This window comes from Mesocricetus auratus, unplaced genomic scaffold (assembly GCF_017639785.1).
Source record: "Mesocricetus auratus isolate SY011 unplaced genomic scaffold, BCM_Maur_2.0 Super-Scaffold_100031, whole genome shotgun sequence".
Taxonomy (NCBI): Eukaryota; Metazoa; Chordata; class Mammalia; order Rodentia; family Cricetidae; genus Mesocricetus; species Mesocricetus auratus.
In genome coordinates, this window is record NW_024429212.1 from 6,151,298 (window position 1) to 6,166,871 (window position 15,574).

General features: G+C 54.4%; 1 protein-coding gene across 5 annotated transcripts in view; it reads left to right on the forward strand.

The window, feature by feature from the left end:
• The window catches only part of LOC101841836 (protein ADP-ribosylarginine hydrolase-like protein 1), a 30,977-nt gene extending 15,939 nt beyond the window's left edge, over positions 1-15,038 (forward strand). The window contains exons 1-3 of one of the 5 annotated variants that reach the window (XM_040733482.1): positions 607-720; positions 1,227-1,380; positions 10,161-15,038. In XM_040733482.1, coding sequence (XP_040589416.1) covers positions 702-720; positions 1,227-1,380; positions 10,161-14,400 — 4,413 coding nt within the window. In that variant the 5' untranslated portion in view covers positions 607-701 and the 3' untranslated portion in view covers positions 14,401-15,038. Of the gene's footprint in view, positions 1-606; positions 721-1,226; positions 1,617-10,160 lie in introns of those variants that run through there. The other 4 variants (XM_021234418.2, XM_040733483.1, XM_005082629.4 and 1 more) reach the window with 4 other exon arrangements.
• Positions 15,039-15,574: the final 536 nt, after the last annotated feature.

Consider the following 15,574-nt stretch of genomic DNA (forward strand, 5'->3'; position numbering starts at 1 on the left):
TGGGGTAAGATAACTCTTTTCTCCTCCCTGTTGTGATGGGCCAGATCGTCCTTTTAGGATATTTCTTCCCTCAATGCACTAGAAAAGCCCAGAAAGGGTAGATGGAAGCGCAGCATGGGGAAGCCAAGCACACACGTGTGACATGGGAAGCACACACGTGTGACATGGGAAGCCCTGGTGCCTGCCTGTCTGACACAGAGGGACAAGCTAACTGTGCGTCAAGCGCACTTGACCGGGAGACGCAGCTACCGCGCACAGCTACCGCGCACAGCTACCGCGCACAGCTACCGCGCACAGCTACCGCGCACAGCTACCGCGCACAGCTACCGCGCACAGCTACCGCGCACAGCTACCGCGCACAGCTACCGCGCACAGCTACCGCGCACAGCTACCGCGCACAGCTACCGCGCACAGCTACCGCGCACAGCTACCGCGCACAGCTACCGCGCACAGCTACCGCGCACAGCTACCGCGCACAGCTACCGCGCACAGCTACCGCGCACAGCTACCGCGCACAGCTACCGCGCACAGCTACCGCGCACAGCTACCGCGCACAGCTACCGCGCACAGCTACCGCGCACAGCTACCGCGCACAGCTACCGCGCACAGCTACCGCGCACAGCTACCGCGCACAGCTACCGCGCCACATTTTCTTGGCATCCTCACATTAACTCCTTTATGAGATTGCTCAGAGTCCAAAGATGGATCCCATGGCTACTGGTCAGTCAAGGAACTCCAGGCTTTGTTATGGAAGCTGAGGCCAGGCCCTTTTAGGTTTTCAGGCTGTACAAACAGGAACAGGGCTTGGGCTGTCTGCTGGGACTCCATTCTCCACTACTCATGACTGTCGGCTATCTGACACCACTGCGTCGGTTTGTGGTGGCAAGATGTGACCTGAATAGGGCAGAGAAGGGAAGCAGAATAGATCAAACAAGGGCATAGCGCTTAAAACTATGGCTGCCTCAGTAGCTGGCAGCCTGGTGCAGGGCAGTCCCGTTTATTTGGAGACAGGGTGCTGCAGTATACCGCTGGCTAGTCTGATACTTCCTAGCCCAGGCAGGCCCTGAACTCATGTCAATACACCTGCCTCAGCCTCTTGAGGGCTAGGATTACAACTGTCTACCGCTACACCTGTCCTCTCCAGGATGGTCTCAGAGATACAGGGGGAGCAGGCTCAGTCAGTGGGGACATCTCCACCCAGGACACACTTGTGTTTGCCATTTCAGGAGAGAGCGGAGCCACAGGGACCATCGCTGGCTGCCTGTTCGGGTTGCTGCATGGCCTGGCCACTGTTCCACGGGGCTTATACCAGGAACTGGAGCACAAGGGCAGACTAGAGGACTTGGGCACAGCCCTGCACCGCCTGTCCACAGAAGAAAAGTAAAGTGTTTCTGCCATTTTCCCTCCCAGAGGGCAGCCCATAGCACCCACACTCAGACTTAGAGCCTTCCCCTAGGAGAGGGTATACGTGAGCAGGTTCCACGCAAGAATCGCACTCCTCATGGGCTGTAATTCAGCTGTAACTTCTCCCTCTAATCCCTGTTTGCTATATAAAATACATTGTTTGTCCTACGAGAATGTTTTTCCTCACCCTCAATGAAGCCTGGTACACCGCTGCCAATGCCTTGTGTTTGCTGAGCACAAATCTCCAGATGCTTGGTGACAAGTTGTCTCCTGGACAATTGGTGTATTTTATTCTGCCCCCAAACCCGGTGCTGCTTGTTCATGTACCCGAACAACACTAACAGCCGTGGCCCTCCATTTGAGAGCCTTCCTCAGTCTTTCTACCTCTTAGCTGTATATTTATTTGTATCTGCTACCCACCGGCACGCGGTGTGGTGGGGCATCTCTCTCCAGGAGTCAGATGTGTTTGTTTGTTCCTCATTGTAGAGAGATTTGGTGATTTCAATATGTGCCCAAAGCAGTCATTTAGCCTCCTTGCCATGTTTTCTTTTGGGGGGGGTTCAAGACAGAGTTTCTCTGTATTGTTTTGGAGGCTGTCCTGGAACTCGCTCTGTAGACCAGGCTGGCCTCACAGAGATCCGCCTGCCTCTGCCTCCCGAGTGCTGGGATTAAAGGCGTGTGTCACCACCGCCTGGCTCTTGTTTTTCTTTTGTTGTTGTTTTGTCTTTTGTTTTGTTTTTTTGTTTTTGTTTTTGTTTTGGTTTTGGTTTTTCGAGACAGGGTTTCTCTGTGGCTTTGGAGGCTGTCCTGGAACTAGCTCTTGTAGACCAGGCTGGTCTCGAACTCACAAAGATCTGCCTGCCTCTGCCTCCCGAGTGCTGGGATTAAAGGCGTGCGCCACCATCGCCAGGCTCTTTGTTTTGTTTTTTATGTGCACATTTGTCTGTTTGAGGGTGTTAGATCCCCTGGAGTTGCAGACAGTTGTGAGCTACCATGTGGGTCCTGGGAATCGAACCTGGGTCTTCTGAAAGAGCAGCCAGTGCTCTTAACCACTAAACCATTTCTCCAGCCCATCCTTGCCGTGTTTTGGCTACTAAGCCTTGACTGAAATCTTTTTGAACAGGTACCTGAGAAATCCAGATAACAGACAATTTCCTGTGTCACATGGTGCACCTTGTGTGTAGGAGGAAGCCTTAGCCACCGTGTTCTGTTCCACAGAGGCTCCGCAGCAGGGGTTAGCTGGGAGTATGGGGAAGGTGATCACATGCTCCTGTTCCAACCATGGCTTTTGACATGGGTTTTCCTCAGTGGATGACCAGTATGAAGTCAGCCACTGTTGACAACAGACGGCTGGTGCTCGACCTGTCTCGTGGGTGCTGTGTTCTTCTCACAGGAGGCCTTGTCTCTGAGAAGAGCCAATACTGTCTGCATGAGAAGCTGGCAGGGTCCCTGGAAGCTCTGCGTGGGGGGCGGGGCTAGAGCAGAAAACTTTCACCAGTTGGAATCTGCATGGCCCCTAGGATGCAAACTCTCCATGGGCCTCAAGCGCTTCTGCGGGATGGTTGAACAGTATGCTATGGTGCTGCCTCTCCTTTTCCTTGTGATAAGATGTCCAGACAGACAGCAGGACAAGTGACTGCAGACTTCAGTAGTAAAGGTCACTGACACAGGCTCAGGGATGTGTTGGGACCTCCATCCCAGGTACCCTGTCCTCTTCTTCCTCGATCCTAGGGAACTATCTGCTTCTACTTACAATCCATTATTAAAGTCGGGGCAGTAACTCAAGGCAGGAACTTGGAGGAATGCAGCTGACTGACTTGCTCACACTCAGCTAGCTTCCTATACAACCCAAGACCACCTGCCCAAGGGAGGCACCTTCTACCATGCCCTGGCCCCTACACATGATTATTAATCAAGAAATTGCTCCACAGGCATGCCCATAGTCCAGTCTGACTGGGGCAATCCCACCATTGAGACTCCCTCAGATAACACTGGGATATATAGCAGAAGGCGATAGCAGAAACTAAGAGACAGAGAAAACAGTCCACTGTTGGGCACACAGCATCCTGATTTGGATGTTTCATGCTGAGCTACAAGGACAGACAAGGGACAGGCAAGGGACAGGTTGGTACAGTGACCGCAAGACGCTTGAGTCACTACAGAGGAAGTGATTGCAAAGCCACCTGTAGGCAGGTAGAGACGGTGGTCCCACAGCTTGTTCAGACAGGGGTAAGAAATGGCAGCATCATGGCCCGCCAATTGGTAGACACCACAACATATCTTATAAATTACAATTTGCCATGGCCCCTGTGTGCCCTGCAGTAGCGGTGTGGTTCAGGGTGTGGTGTCCTAGCAGGTTAAGAAATGGGTCTCTCTGATGGATACTTGGCAGTCATACTGAGCCCCGGAGTTTATCTGAGACCTCTCTTCTCCTGCAAGGAAACTGAGACAGAGGTGCACTCTGTGCCAGAGGATGTTCAGAGCACAGCAGAGACCAGCGATGCTGGCACAGCCCCTGAGCGTGGGCAGCCCAGTGAGGTCCAGCCACCCTAGCATAGTCCCTGACTGTGGGGCAGCCCAGTGAGGTCCAGCCACCCTAGCATAGTCCCTGACTGTGGGGCAGCCCAGTGAGGTCCAGCCACCCTAGCATAGCCTGTGATCGTGCACAGCAATGCTGGCACAGCCCCTGAGCGTGGGCAGCCCAGTGAGGTCCAGCGACCCTAGCATAGCCTGTGATCGTGCACAGCAATGCTGGCACAGCCCCTGAGCGTGGGCAGCCCAGTGATGCCCGAAACTCTAGCATAGTCCCTGACTGTGGGGCAGCCCAGTGAAGTCCAGTGACGTTGGCATAGCCTCTGACCATGCCCAGTGAGGTCCAGCGACCCTAGCATAGCCTGTGATCGTGCACAGCAATGCTGGCACAGCCCCTGAGCGTGGGCAGCCCAGTGAGATCCAGCGATCCTGGCATAGCCCTTGACCATGAGGCAGCCCAGTGAGGTTCTACTGACCACAGCTGATGCGGTGATATTTTGTTTGTGCTCTAACAAATAAAGCACTCTGGGGTTCAGAGTGCTGAGCTAGCCACTACTTAGCCATAGAAGCCAGGCAGTGGTGGCACACACCTTTGATCCCAGCACTTGGGATCTTATGCCTTGGGAGGCATGCGCCTTTATTCCCAGCAGTCGGGAGGAGGAGATAGGAAGTGATGTGGCTGAGCGAACAGAGGAATATAAGGCGGGAGGAGACAGGAACTCACCCCCTGTTTAGACTGAGGAGCTGACAAGGTAAGAAGTGACTGTGGCTTGCTCCTGTCTCTCTGATCATTCAGCGTTTACCCCTCTATCTGACTCTGGGCTTTTATTATTAAAACTAATTAGATTCATGCTACAGAACTGGGCTGACCCAAGACTGCAAGTGCTCAAATAGGGACGGGCGGGGTTTGAGGTCTGCTGTCCCCTTTCTTCAGTAGAAGCCGTGATGATGACATTCCTGAGGGCTGAGCAGCCTGGGTGTGTCCTGAGACGATTGTCCTGTCCTAAATGACCTTGCCTGCCTGCCACTGATGCCTAAATTAGGAAAGTTTATGGGCCCGTTTGTGTTGGCCATGAAGGAGAAGATTCTGTTCCATCCTGGGCCAGACTCTATAGCTCATCTAAGTACCTAAGGACGTGGAAAAATGGGCTTAGTCATGTCTACACATGGCAGCTGAGCAAAGAGTGTCTCACACGGGGAGTGTAAGGCCCCACAGCTATCCTGGGGCTTCAGTGTGAGTGTGAGGATTCTGGAATGTTCTGGCGTAGATTAGGTCAGAGGGGCCAGCAGCTCAGACCTGGAGTGGGTGGGAAGAGACCACAGGAGATAGCGTGGCCTCGGGAAACAGCACAGAGGAATCTCTGTAGGATTGTGGCGGAGGACCCACAGCTAGGAAAGTCACCTTGGAAGGAGCCCTGGATAGGCATGCGGGGTGAGCAGCATCATGCCCGTGGAGGGGAGGAAGCAGATCTGTAAGGAGGGGCAGGAGGGGCTGGCCCACACGCTGTTTACAGCTGCCCACAGAGCCAGGTGAGCCAGGTGTCTATAGGGGCCACACCAGCCCAACCACGGCCATCTGCCAACGCTGGCCCTGGTTCTGGGGAGTTTGTGGGCACTGGGGTAAGTAGAAAAGAAAGAAAACTCCCTACCCACATGATGCCTTTGCTGCAGCAGAGGGTTGTGGGCCGAAATAGAATGGCTCTTAAAATTGCACTAGGAACTCAAAGCAGCCACATGGTAGCCGGCTGCCCTGATGGTGTGGTAAGGAGCAGCCATGGGCTATGAGCTTGCAATTGCCCTGAAGAGGGCACAATGACACTGTGTCCCGACAGCCTGGCACTCGCTGTTTTGAGGACAGAATGCCTCAGGCAGATTGCACTAAAGCAAAGATCTTGAGATGAGACCAGGCCAGAATTCCATTTCCCGAGGCTTACTTCATCTTGAGCCTGCCAGGAGTTGGAAGTACATGAGAGTGTGGGACCGGAGATCAGGGGAGGTCTCCTGGAAGAGGACAGAAGCTCACTCACAGCCACAGCGTGACCTGGAAAATGATAAGCAAAGGTCCACATGAAGGAGGGAATTTGGTTAATAATGATTGTTGAACACTTTAACTCACTGGAGTGGGCTGTAAAATCCCGCTTTACTCATCTCTTACAGTGCAGAAATTCTCTCCTGCTTTAGAGCCAGGGTGTGACAGTGCCACTGTGCGGGAGGGCCAGATGGGACAGAGACACAGTGTGCCGGGGCCACAGTGTGACAGGGCCAGGCGTGGCCCACTTGAAAAGAACTTAAGTCCCTGCTCTAATCTGTTAATCCTGGCCCGTAACTCTTAGGAAAGTGTCTGAGATCATCTGAGATGATCATGGGAGCTCTGGGAAACTTTCTGAAACTCCATCTGGGGCTGTTAGCTAAATCCCCATTTCGTGTCTGCCGAAGAAGTCAGACTGAAGGCAGCAAGCCGTCTCAGTGTTGGTCCCTGGTGATGGTCAGGAGGTAAGCTGCTGGACAACACCTTGGCAACATGCAAGCTTCTGATTGCGAGCTGACATGTGACGCAGCATGCCTTTGACCCAGACAGCAGGATGGATTTAGAAACACCAAATCTCTTCATCTAAGACACTCAGCAAGCCTCCCTAAAAGTATCCTGCTTACACACTGACCAGAGCAGTAGGCACTGTGAACCCTGGCATGAGGTGTGTGGAGAGACTAGGCTGTCCCTTCTGTGGTGGGAGAAGCTGTACAGTTAATGCCAGCTGGGTTTCTCATTTCTCCCTTTAGACCGTGGTGTCGGGAGGCCTCAGAGAGGGACTCTGGAATGATACTCAATGTCCTGCATGGTTGGACTCGTGGCCTTTAGTCAGTGGGTCAAAATACCTCCACTACTTGTCATCCGTATGGTTATTTCCGTCATCCTAGTGACTCACCTGAGAAGTCACTAAGACAGCTGAAATATTCTAGTCAGCCTCACAAGCTGTGTGACCATAAAGATCCAAGAGGTACCGGGCCTTTGAGCCTCCTCATAGCGCCTGAGCCAGGTGAGTCTCTCTGCATCCCAGGCCTGGGGAGCAAGACCCTCGTGTCTCCACAGGCTCGGTGACTCCTGGGGACTCACACAAGAGGACTGTGGGGGCCCGGTGTGGGGCACGTAGTTGGGAACTGGTGGCAATAATTGTCAAGCTTCCCATGGAGACTTTAGAGTGAAGCATGTATAGTCCAGTCCAGACCCTGCTGGAGGGTACGGAATTTGTAACTGCAGATATGTGAATTCAGCCTGCACTGAGTCCCAGGCCCCGCCTGAGATCGTATGTGCCGACTGACATTCATGATGGAATGGCGGGCACATCCTAAAACCAGACCCACAGAGTCTGGTGGCAGCAACAAGGACAACACAGGAAGGGTGTGACTGTACCCATCCTAGGGCGATATGGATTAGAGATGGCGGGCTCTGAGCAGCACAAAGACTAGCCAAGGAGAGCAGAGCTACTGGGTGTGGCAGGCAGAGGAGGGTTCCTGTAGTGTGGTCTGTGGCCATCAAGAGCATGGACACTGCTGGTTGTCGGGTTCATTGTGTGTGTGTGTGTGTGTGTGTGTGTGTGTGTGTGTGTGTGTGTGTGTGAGGCATGCAAGCCTACAAGGGGCGGAGAATGTTTCCTGGGGTCAGTGATGGTCTGACCTGTCTTAAAGCTGTAGGGCCCTGTGACTGTAGGGGGTGTAGGCTAGGAAGGCACCTGTGTGCCCAAGGGGAACGGTTAATAGGAGAAGAATTTGAGGTGTTAGGGTTTAGTTCATAGGCATGCAATGTGCCAGTGACACCCAAGATACCCAGACAGAAGCTTGTATCTAAGCAGCTGCCAAAAGCCAACCCCAAGTTGTAGAAGTTAATGGCCACCAGTTCCAAGATGCCCCAGGAAAAGAAAAGACACCACCCACAGCCAAAACCAACCCACTTCCAAGACAGTACCATCTTACCTCAGAGGCAGGAAATCTGGGACCCCTCACATCCGTGCAACTGTGCACGGATTTTCTCGAGCCCAGCAGTGGCACATAACCACCCCCTCCCCCAACGCTGTTCCTCCCACAGCTGTGAAGACGTGCAGGTGACTTCCCAGGATGCACAAACCCCCGAGAGTCACTCAGCTGACGCTGCCCCAGGGTGGTGAGCCCCCTCAGACGAACGGAGGTCTCTCTCCACCCAGGGCAGCTTCCACGGTGCCAGATGAGTCTGGAGAGATATGTCCATAGGCTATCTGAATGGGAGACAGCTCAGGCAGCTGGACTGTGACAACCAGTTGTCACAGCATCAAGCCTGAGCTCTGAGTCTGCTGGCTTCTCAACTCCAAAACAGACCAAAGGCGTGTCTTTCCACTCGGGGCCCAAGGGAGTGTTGGGGCTGCCCCAGGATTGGTTTACTCTCGAAAGGACACAGAGCAGCCACTTCCAGGTGGGCAGGATTGGCCTCCGAGTCCTGATTACTCAGAACAATGGCGTTCTTGGTGGTGGACAGCACAGCTGCTGCTGCGTTTGGTTATTTTTGCACCGTGGTCATTGCTGTACACCGTGCTTACTCACGCCCCGCTAAGGCTTTGTGGGAGCTCATGATCCAGCTCTCGTTAATACCCCTATCTACATGCCAGCTCTCTGAGTGGACGCCGGTCTCAGCGTGGACAGACCTCCTTGTCCCTGGTAGTGCTCAGGGTCAGCACCAACCCAAAGGCCCAGTAAGTCCTGACTCTGAGAACCAGTCCCAGGGGTCCTCCAAGGGCTCCAGTGCTGTCTTAGTTAGGGTGGCTATCGCTGCTATGAAACACCATGACCAAAACAATTTGGGAAGGAAAGGGTTTGTTTGGTTTACACTTCCACAGCACTGTTCATTGTCAAAGGAAGTCAGGTCTCAAACAAAGTGGGAACCTAGAGGCAGGAGCTGATGCAGAGGTCATGGAGGGGTCCTACTGGTGCTGATGCAGAGGTCATGGAGGGGTCCTACTGGTGCTGATGCAGAGGTCATGGAGGGCTGCTGCTGGTGCTGATGCAGAGGTCATGGAGGGGTCCTACTGGTGCTGATGCAGAGGTCATGGAGGGGTCCTACTGGTGCTGATGCAGAGGTCATGGAGGGGTCCTACTGGTGCTGATGCAGAGGTCATGGAGGGGTCCTACTGGTGCTGATGCAGAGGTCATGGAGGGGTCCTACTGGTGCTGATGCAGAGGTCATGGAGGGGTCCTACTGGTGCTGATGCAGAGGTTATGGAGGAGTCCTACTGGTGCTGATGCAGAGGTCATGGAGGGGTCCCACTGGTGCTGATGCAGAGGTCATGGAGGGGTCCTACTGGTGCTGATGCAGAGGTCATGGAGGGCTGGTGCTGATGCAGAGGCCATGGAGGGGTCCTACTGGTGCTGATGCAGAGGTCATGGAGGAGTCCCACTGGTGCTGATGCAGAGGTCATGGAGGGCTGCTGCTGGTGCTGATGCAGAGGTCATGGAGGAGTCCCACTGGTGCTGATGCAGAGGTCATGGAGGGCTGCTGCTGGTGCTGATGCAGAGGTCATGGAGGGCTGCTGCTGGTGCTGATGCAGAGGTCATGGAGGGCTGCTGCTGGTGCTGATGCAGAGGTCATGGAGGGCTGCTGCTGGTGCTGATGCAGAGGTCATGGAGGGCTGCTGCTGGTGCTGATGCAGAGGTCATGGAGGGCTGCTGCTGGTGCTGATGCAGAGGTCATGGAGGGCTGCTGCTGGTGCTGATGCAGAGGTCATGGAGGGCTGCTGCTGGTGCAGAGGTCATGGAGGGCTGCTGCTGGTGCACTCCTCATGGCTTGCTTAGTCTGCTTTTTTGTTTGTTTTTGTTTTTCGAGGCAGGGTTTCTCCGTAGCTTTGGAGCCTGTCCTGGCTGGCCTCGAACTCACTGCCTCCCCAGTGCTGAGATTAAAGGAATGCACCACTACTGCCCTGCCTCTTTTTTGTTTTGTTTTGAAATAGAACCCAGGACTCCCAGCCCAGTGTCAGCACCACTCACAATGGGCTGGGCCCTCCCCCATTAACCACTAGTTAGGAAAATGCTCTGTAGATTTGCCTGCCTATGGCCCATGCTATCCAATTGAGGTTCCCCCTCCTATCAGCTGTGTTAAGTCAACTCTATTAAGTTGACATTAACCTAACCAGGATAAGAGTAATCTTATGAAAATGACAATAAAATATGTAAGCATTGTGGGTTTTCTGTTTGTTTTCCTACAGCTCCAAGAACAGCAAGATTTCCTGTGAGAAGATGGCCGTCGATGCACAGACCCTGAAGAAAAAGATCAGCAGGACATGTGACGAGGCAGCCCGCACCCTCCTCAACAGCCTCCTGCTTTATGTCTTGGACCGTGCAGATGGGCCCCAGAAGGCAGAAGACAGAGCAACCAGAGCCAACCGCCCATCCCAACTCCAGGATGTGGGCCGGAGACCCACACGGTTCCAGCTTCTCCAAGCTAAGTTCATGGGCACTGGCCGGGAGCCCCACCTCAAGAAGACCCGGGAAGTGGGCCGACTGATCTCCAAAGACAAGCAGGGAGCTGGTAGGAGTTTTGTAAATGCCACTATCAGCAAGCTCCTAGAGAAGACCAAGGAAGGAGCCAACAGTGCCAGCCAGAGGCCCCCAGCCAGCGAGAAGCCGCGGTGGAGCCCCACAGGTGGGAAGAGCACTGTGAAAAACATCCTGAAGAAGTTCTTAGCTGCAGAAGAGAAGGAAGCTAAGGAGAAGGAAGCCCGTGAGAAACCCCCCGCCCCAAGACCAGGAGCTGCCAGGGGCCTTCTGCCAAGAATTGTGGGCCGGAGCTCCATCCTGTCCAAGCTGAGAGAAAGATTTGAGCAGAGCGGCTGCCTGCACTCGGAGGCTGGAGTGCTGCCGCTGCACAGGGATGGACGGAAGAGCCTCCAGAAGAAGAAAGTGCACAAGCCGCAAGTGCGGGTGCTCCACATCGCTACCATGGCTACCAGCTGCACCAGAACTCCCCCCGCCCGGTTCCTGGCCTGCACAGCTGAGCCCCTGCCAGCCCTCAGCATTGCCACCATTGTCTGTGGCCCCCAGAGCTGGCTGTCCCATTGTGCAAAACTCAGTCACTCGGAATCTAGGCGCTGGCCCATTGCAGAAACCATCATGCCCTCCAGCTCAGAAAACCTGGAGCCCGGAGGAAACACATCACAAGGACTGGTGAATGAGGGTCACAAGGAACAACTAAAGTCCTCAGTGTCCCAGGCAGCGGCTTGTGTGGATAGTCACATGGCTGTGGACATGGATTTCTCTGGAATGCCTACCAAAAGCCAAGCCCTGCCTGGCCATGTACCAGTGTCGTCCCCACTTGGACGGAACAGTCCCAGAGATACTGAGCTGGTTGGAAAGGACAGAAGAGCAGAGCCCAATACAAAAGAGGTGGCCGCTGAGCCCCAGGGAGTGAAGGAGAATGCAAGGGGGGGCCCTGGAATCACCATGGCTGTGTGCAGCTCTGAGGGGGAGGCAGAAAGGACACCTTCGGGCTCAGAAAGAGAGCCCTTCTTCGCCTTCCAATGGCACCTGCCAGAGCAGGAGACAGGGTTACTGGTCCCATCCCTCGCCCCTTTAGCAGTCCAGGCTGAGCGGCGAGCACAGCCCGCCATCAAGCCTCCACAAATAACAGTGCAGCTTCCCATTGTTCACGAAATGCCCGCCTCTCCCGGCCCTCTGCACCGTGCGACAAGTCATGAAGACAAATGTCCTCGACTCTCGAGAAGAGAGGATGTGACTGAAAATAAGCAAGCAGCATTTCCCACTGTGAGTGAGGACAGGAGAGGTCACCAAGCCCCAACAATACTGAGTAAACCCTGTGGGATGCCAGTGAGCCTCCAACCTGCGGCAGGAGACGGACCCCGGGAAGACATAAGCGATGGCACCCGGGTGGACGGGGATGCCTCGCAGACGTCCCTAATTCCAAATCCTTCAAAAACTGTCCCTGGTGGAATGGAGACAAAGCGCAACCTTGAGAACTCGCGTGACCTCGGGAATTGCGGTGGCTCTTCGGAAGAGCGCATCTCTGAACTCAACTGGGAAAGGCGTTTATGTCCAGATTCGAATGAAGCCCCTACAGCTAGCAATGGCTCCTCAAGTTATCCCACTGTTGGGAGATGCTATGCAGGAGTGGGCACCAGCCTGGCCACTGACCTCCAGCAAGGGGTACCCCCCACAGTGCTGCTGCCACCCCAGGCCTGCGTAAGGCCTGCAGGTTCTATAGCATCAGGCAAGAGCATCCAGTTTGGACAGGAAGAGCATAAACGGCCCCTGAATGAGTCAGTTTCACCCCCAAACATCGCTCAGGAAAATGTCAGCCACGATTTGAGCAACAACAGCCAGTCCACATTAGATAATGAACAGCCAATTACAAGTATCAAAGCTTCTGGAGAGGTTGCAACTATAGGGACTGTCACTGGTCTCACAGTACCACAGCCAAGTGGTACCCAGAACCCTGAATACAAGATAACAGCATGGCCAGCTGGTGTTCAGGACAGCAAACACAAGATAATGCCACATATGAATGATTCCATGGATGCCGGATACAAGAAAACGCCACAGACAAGTGGTGCCCTAGCTGTCAAAGACAAACAGATGTCATGGGCAGCTGGCACCCGGAACAATGCACACAAACTGCCACATGTTTCCCAGGACACCGAACCCAAGTCGACACCACTTCTAGGAACTTCCCAGGAGCCTAAGCACAAGCTAGCACTGTGGCCAAGTGATACTCAGAACGTTGAACACAAGGCAACACCACACCAAGATAGCACCCAAGACCCCAAACATGTGGCACTATGGCCAGGTGGTACCCAGGATAGTGAGCTAAAGATAGCACAGTCACACGGTGCCCAGGACCCTGAACAAAAGGCGGTATCACAGATGGGCGACACCCGAGATGCTGAGCACAAAACAACCGTATGGACAGCTGATGCCCAAAACCCGAGACTGAAGGCAACAATGCAGCCAGGAGGTACCCAGGACGCTAAATACAAGATAGTGCCCCAAGCACGTGGTACCCAAGACACTGAGCACAAGATGACAGCCCGGGTGGGGGATGGTCAGGATGTTGAGCCAAGGCCTGAAAACAAGACAATGCCAGGCTCAGGCAGTGTCTGGGACTACAAAGAAAAGAAAACACAAAAGCCCAGCATCCATCCTTTGGTGTCAAGCAGGTCCTCAAAGGAGGAGAGTAGAGCCGCTGAAGGAAGCATCTCAGAAGACTCGGTGCAGAGCCGTCTCCTGATGTCGGCAGCCCCAGCTGTTCAGCCGGGGCAAGCTGCAGCTTCTTCCCCGGGCCTTGTTGAGTCTCCACCGCCTGTTTCAAGTGAGCCGGCCCTGAGAAAAAGCAGTTCAGGATCAGAGAACAAAATTACAGCCATGGAGAGCGTGGCATCCCCAAGGCCACAAAAGTACCCGGCAGAGTATCCGGGTCACTCACAACTCCCATCTGTGGGTCATCAGGCACCGGATGGAAGGCACCCTGGGAAAGAACAACACTTCCCTGCAGCACACTCCCCTACGTGTGCTCTAAGACCAGCCACAAAACAGGAGACCCGGCAGGAGGAGCCAACCGATGGTCCAGAACCTCCTGTGCCCACCCAGAAAGCAGAGCCCAGGTCTGTCCCCCAGGCAAAAACCTTGGGGAGCGAAACCAAAGAGAATCTCCCAATCCAGCGGGACATGGGCAGGCCACAGAGTCACCTTGGATCAGAGAAAACTGGTACAGGACATGCAAGATTACACCAAACCGGACAGTCAGACGTTCTGTGTGTGGCAGAGCCTCGGGCATGTGTTTCTCGGGACCTCGTAGTGACTGAAAGGATGCCAGCTGAAGAGAGTCCCTGGCAGCACGGGGACAGGGCTCAGGAGCATCCCCTGAGGCCACTGGAGAGGCAGGAAAGGAGCCCAACTCAAAGAGACAGCCTTCGGGCTGGTAAGAGCCTCGCCACCCCCGGGAGCCCAAGGAAGCCTTGTGGCCTGGCTATGCAGACACGGACCCAGAGTCAGGGAGAGGCAAGCCACCCACTACCTCAGGCCTGGGGACAGCCTGACAGCACAAATGAAGACAGACCCTCTGCTGGCACAGGTGGGGAGCCTCCAAGTCTGAGCCCCATACTTGACGGTCAGCGGAGCCCAGGCGCCTTGCACCTGCCCCAAGAAGGCCAGTCCCTGGTTAGTAGCAGGGCCACAGTCTGCTCCCTGGACACAGCAGCTGACACTCCCTCGCTCACATCTAATGCCGGGGGCCACCCGCTCTTCCAAACCTTTGCCCAGGATGGGCCCCCAGATGCCCCTAGGGCAGAAAAGGACCTATCAGACCATAGGCACCGCAGGTCAGTGCACTTCACAAAATACCGTGCCCAAAGCTTCCGAGACCAGAAAGCCTTCGAGCTGTCCTTTAGGCCCAGAGTCCTCAGGGCCGGGGACACCTCTGAGCCCCCAAAGTGAGAAGTCACTTTGAGCAACACGCTTGTCTCTATGAACATGATTTTGAACATGCCCTGCAGAGAGAATGTAGACATTAGCTCCCTCCTGTCCTCTCACTTCCCAAGAACTAACCCTGGCATGCATGTGGAAGGTGCTGGCCATGCTCGGAGCAGCTGTGAGGCTTCTCAAGATGAGGAAGAAAGTCAGCTATCCAAGGCTGCTGCCTGTGACACCATTGTCACAGGTGATGTGTGACCAGCACTGGGACGTGGAAGACACTGTGCACTCACTGCTGTCTTGGCAGAGGGGAGGTCAGAGCCATGGGCTGCCCTCTGGTCCCCAGAGCTTCCCAACCATGCCCCTGCCTACTCCCCAAAGTCAGTGCCGGTGACCTACGACATGAGCCTTACCTGTGTAGGGAGCCCAACGCTTGCCGAAGCCGTGTTCCACTTCTAGGCTGGTACCAGAGTCTTAGTTTAGAAGTGGGTGATGACTTAAAAAAAAAAAATAGACTGTCACTGTTACTGCCTAGCATCCCTAGCGGATTCATGAAGCAACTCTCTCAGCCAAGCTACACGGGTTCCCATTTTCAGACGCTGACTGCATTTCTTTCTTTCCTTCTCTCTCTCTCTCTCTCTCTCTCTCTCTCTCTCTCTCTCTCTCTCTCTCTCTCTCTCTCTCTCTCTCCCCCTCTCTCTTTGGGGATGGGGGTTGGTTTTGGTTTTTCAAGACAGGGTTTCTCTGTGTAGCTTTGGAGTAGTCTGTCCTAGAACTCACTCTGTAGACTAGGCTGGCCTTGAACTCTCAGAGATCTGTCTGCCTCTGCCCCACTACCGCCTGACGACTGGGATTAAAGGTGTGCACCACCACCGCCCGGCAAAAGACTGCCTTTCTGTCTGGAGCATTTACTGTCTCAAGGTAGATGAGGAAGGTGACAGTCAGACTGAGTCTTGTGTTTCTATGCATACATCTGAGCAGTTTGCTCCTCTCCAAGCTCTGCTCATCATGCCCCACCGAAACGCAGAAGAGCTGAGGTGGTGATCAGCGTCCCAGGACATTCTCCTTCGGGTGGTGATTTCCTTAGCTCCTGCCCTTTGGAGACCTGCTGTTCACTTTCCCCACAAGTGAGAAATTCCCTAAAGTGCTCTCCCTGCTCCAGAAACAACTCTCTACCCTCTGGGACTTCCTTTGTTTT